The 4,929-nt window shown below is 29.7% G+C and overlaps 1 protein-coding gene across 1 annotated transcript; it reads left to right on the forward strand.

The window, feature by feature from the left end:
* Positions 1–472: 472 nt before the first annotated feature.
* LOC133308164 (uncharacterized) lies at positions 473–2,038 on the forward strand (the record flags this gene model as incomplete). The annotated part of the gene is made up of 3 exons (XM_061508767.1): positions 473–574; positions 658–948; positions 1,934–2,038. Coding segments are annotated over 3 exons (498 nt in total), but the record flags the coding sequence as incomplete, so codon positions are not given.
* Between the last annotated feature and the right edge of the window lie 2,891 nt (positions 2,039–4,929).

Consider the following 4,929-nt stretch of genomic DNA (forward strand, 5'->3'; position numbering starts at 1 on the left):
AAAATACCTTTTTTGGTTATATAACTCATTAAGTACAGTGATTTGCATCCATTATTTTTCTACTTGGTTTCGATTACAGAACTTTATGTGTATGGTTTGTTTAAATGATGGATGACCCTCAAGTTTGGTTAAGGAACATGGTAATCTGCATTTGATGAATTGTAGTAGTTTCTATGGTATACCTTTAATAGATAACTTGTTATTTTTTGATAGAGATGCAATTGGTAATTCTGGTTCCCAATTTTTGGGCCTATTCTTGATGTTCTGCAAAAATTAATTTTATGCATTGCTTGTGCCTTGTTTTGGAGTTATGATTGAGCATCTTGTGGTGTATCTTGTGTGATAGGCATTGTGTAAATTGTTTTTTGTTCTTAATTTTTGGTTGCTGTCCAACTCTGTATTGCTATTAGTACTTGGTTGAATCATACAGAGTCTTGGTAAATAATTTTTGTTGGTTATTTTATTGTTTTAGGAAATTGAAAAAGGTAAGCCTATCAGTAGAGCGGAAATGTATGGCTATTCACATCTGAAAAAAGATGGTACATTTGTGAATGAAGAGGCTATGGAGAAAAATGTAAGTGGAATATAGTTGTTTACTTGTATTCCTATATGACAATGTTACTGTTTTTAAATTGGTTGTTGGATCAAATTTTGTAGGATTTGTTATTATCTGCACAAAATGATGGAACTTTATCCGAAGAAGATGCTTATGTTCAGGTGTTTGGGAAGGAGCACCCTGGACGTGTACGGGGTATGGGATTTGGGGTCTGCCCTTCCCAAATTTTTAAACGTCATTGTAGTTCTGGGGCATCTTCCTCAACATCTAGAGACAATGAAATTAGAGAGTTGAAATCTAAAGTTCAATCTTTGGAGGAAGCATTGGCTTTTGTGGTACGTAGCTTTGGGGGTCAAATGCCCCCTGGTTTTGCATCAAATGGATTGCAACAGGTATATAATACATTTACCAAAATTTTCTTATGTTTTCTGTTTGAGATGATGATTGGAACTTGTTTTAGTCATGTATTTTAAATTGTATAATATGACTGCAAGGGCAGAATAATTTGTCAAATTTAACGGATTTAAGGAACTTGATTATTAGTCTCTCAATATATTGTTATATTGTTATATTGAAACTATAAAGTTGGAATTCCATCACATGTCTACAATTGCTCATATTCAAACTGTACGAACGTAGATCTCTAGTTAAGTATATAAGATTGTTATGTGTCATTACGTGCTTGAAAGTAATGTGTGGCATTTTGTATTTGATCTAAGTGAAAGGTTTTAAAGTGGAGACTTTATTTTTTAGAAGGCTTTTTAAATTGAAGTTATTGTTCAAAATATTTATGATTAATTGAAGTTTTGTTTTTTATGCTGATTGAGGATACAAAAATAATATATACGTATATGTTGAGCACGAAGTTTTGTTTGCAGGCTTAAAGTGAAGGCGATGTTCACTTCAATGTTATTAGAGGATCCATTTAAAATGTTATCATTTAGATTTGAGGCATGACCAATGGCCTAATCTATGGGTGTATGTTTTTGTGTATGTAGAAGACTTAAATAGTGGACGGGTCAAAAAGGGTAGAATGTGACTTTATCTATGCGCCCTTTTGATACACAAAAGGGTATAACATATTTGATATGTTATAGTTTTGTGTCTGCTTATAGTTTCACTGTGATATGTCTGCTGCATATTTTCTGATATAACATATTTGATAATTACAAATTTTCCATGTGGTACAAGGTTGAACAGTTTTTCTTTGGATAATAGTTTTGGTTGGTATAATAATGTATAAATCTTAGTAGTTATGGTTCTTCGAGACACTTATTAATTGGACAAAAACAATTTTTTAAGTAAAGGCTTTTAAATTATTTTTCAGTACCCAATATGATTGAGACTTATATTTGAGCTATTTTTTTTTTTTTGCAGCCTCAAAATTTGGGCTCTCCCAATGGATTCAGGCCATCCTCTTCTGCTAGTCATGTACCAAATGCCCAAGGACCTGAACTTCAAGGACACCCATCTCCTCCATAGTTCTCCTTTTTATATATATATATTTTTTGTTTTCCAGAACAATATCAGGGTGATTACATTTTGATGGATAGCTTTTGGTGATTACTTTTTGATGTATAGCTGTTGGTGATTACTTTTGGATGGATAACTTTTGTATTTTGGTGTATATCACAATGTCAGGGTGATTTTTTGGTGTTAGGACAATGCTACTTTAACCAACAATTACATTTTCCATTTGATGTTTTAAATTATTAGAATTTAGTGCAAATGGTGATTACTGTTCTAACTTTAATTATGGATGAAAAGCCTTGAATTTTTAATTTATTTATATAATTATTATATTGGATTATAAAAGATTGACTTTTAATCAAATTTGCCATTTTTAGTAATTAAACATATATTGCCATTCCTAAAATATATATATATATATATATATATATATATATATATATATATATATATATCAAATTGTATCTAAAAAATAAATGTTAATTTTAAAATTTTAATTTATCAGCTTAAATGATATTTAATGTTTAAATTCTTGAAAATAAATTATTCATATATTTATTTGACAACGTTTTGTATCAGTAAATATTTCATTATTTACCAAAAAAATAATGTATTATTTTATTATAGAATTGATAAAATATAAAATATATTAAATTTTATTTATTATTCCACGACGGTTAGAAACCGCCTTCGTATATCTACCACTACAAATATTAGGCATTTGAATTGTTATTCCACGACTGTTAGCAACCGCCTTTGAATTGTTATTCCACGACGGTTTCCTCGCAGCCTTGGAATTCTAATTCCGCGACGGTTTACCAAACAGACTTGGAGTTCTTATTCCAAGACAGAATTCAACCGCCTTGTTATTGTTATTCAACGACGGTTAGGCACAGCCTTAGAATGCTTATTCCGCGTCGGTTCCAAACCGCCTTGGTATTCTTATTCCACGACGGTTATAAACCGCCTTGGGATTCTGATGACCGCCTTATGAACCGTCGTGTTTTTCCAGTCGACGGTTATTCCAGCGGTTTAGCTAAACCGTCGTTGGATTGCCTCTCGACGGTAGTAACAACGACGGTTGGTTAACAGCCGAAATACGCATTTGGAGGCGGTTTTAACCGTCGTGAAATGACCTGTGAACCGCCTCTGTATACCTCTCACAAAAAAATATATTATAATGAGTTTAATATTTACATTTTTAAAGAATATAGAGTTGTGTTATTTTAAGTGACAGAAAAATACAGGCAATGAAAATTATGGAAAAAAAAATAGATTTTTTTTAAATTTAAATTCTAAATAAAAAAATTTTAATCTATATCTTTTTGTCACTTAATATGACACAACTTTATATTTTTTAAAAATGAAATATTTTTTATCCTATTATAATAGCATGGAAATATATTGCGCGCATCAATAATAATAAAAGGAATAGACAATAGAGGGGACTTTGACCAAAGTAACACCTTTTGACTAATATTTTACGGGTATGCCACCCTACATTTTGAATTTTCCAAAATGCCACGTTTCAATCCCGCTACACCACCCAGCGATATTGTCAGATGACACGTGACGGTCAGCCATGGTGATCCATTTCCGCTGGTATGACAAGCTAGAATGGCTTGTCAATCAGACACTGTAAAGTTCTGAAAAGTTTGTCCACGTGTCATGTGCTCCCCATTCGCACTAGTCAAAGAAGCTAGATTGGTACAAATCGTATGACTTCCTGACTTGTTGATGCCTGTCAGACACGTGGCGGCTTCTCCTTATTCGTGCTTGTCAACATAGCGGGAAAAGGCAAATACACTTCTATATAATCCCACTCTCCAACCCCACCACCGAATTTCAACGTTCCAATTTTTTTTCTCTCAAAACACTCTCTCTCTCTCTCTACGAACCACAACTGTAGTGGCAAGGTTAGTTAAGTTTTTATATTTTTTATATTTCTTTTAAGGGTTTGGTGTTTGTCATTTTAAATGACATAAGTTATGTCATTTTAAGAGAGAGATAGACACACAAAAAACAGAAATCATGGGAGAGAGAAAGTGGGTGATTTTTTTTAATTTAAAATTCAAATTTTCTGTATCTGTATCTCTCTTAAAATGACATAGCTTTCTGTCATTTAAAATGACAAACACTTTTCCCTTCTTTTAATATCAGCATGTGTTAAATGTTTAACAACCCTAGGATAGGTGACATTAATAATTTGATTAGATGAAGTAGTAGTATAAGTTAATTTTGTATTGTAATTAATTATTAGGATTAGTAATTAGTTTAGTATTTAATTTTGATATTGTTATTAGTATTAGCATTTGTTAATAAAAAAGTATAGGATAAACATATAATTATTATTTTTATTAGATAAATTAGTAGAATAAGTAAATTTTAGGGTAGTTAATTTTTGTAATTAAAAATTAGGATATAATAATTATATTTATATTGTTGTGATTATTAGTATTTATTAATAAATAAATTATAGGATAAGAGACATTGTTAATGTTAATTATAATAGTTAGTTTAATATTATTTAGGGATTGTTAATTATCGTAATTAGTAATTAGGTTTTGTATTTATATTTATTATTTTATTAATTAGTACCATTTGTTAATAAAAAATTATAGGATAAAAATTTAATTATTTTTTATTATATAAATTAGTAGAATAAGTAAATTTCCACACCAAAAAAAAAGAATAAGTAAATTTTACGGTTTAAAATTTTTGTAATTAGTAATTTGGGTAGTATTTTTTTAATATTGTTGTGATTATTAGCATTTATTGATAAAGAAATTATAGGATAAGAGACATTGTTAATGTTAATTACAATAATTAATTTAATATTATTTAAGGATTGTTAATTATCGTAATTTGTAATTAGGTTTTGTATTTATATTTAATATTTTTTT

The sequence above is a fragment of the Gastrolobium bilobum genome, unplaced genomic scaffold (genome assembly GCF_033153095.1).
Source record: "Gastrolobium bilobum isolate Gb01-03AN ecotype WA unplaced genomic scaffold, APGP_CSIRO_Gbil_v1 utg227644, whole genome shotgun sequence".
Classification (NCBI taxonomy): domain Eukaryota; kingdom Viridiplantae; phylum Streptophyta; class Magnoliopsida; order Fabales; family Fabaceae; genus Gastrolobium; species Gastrolobium bilobum.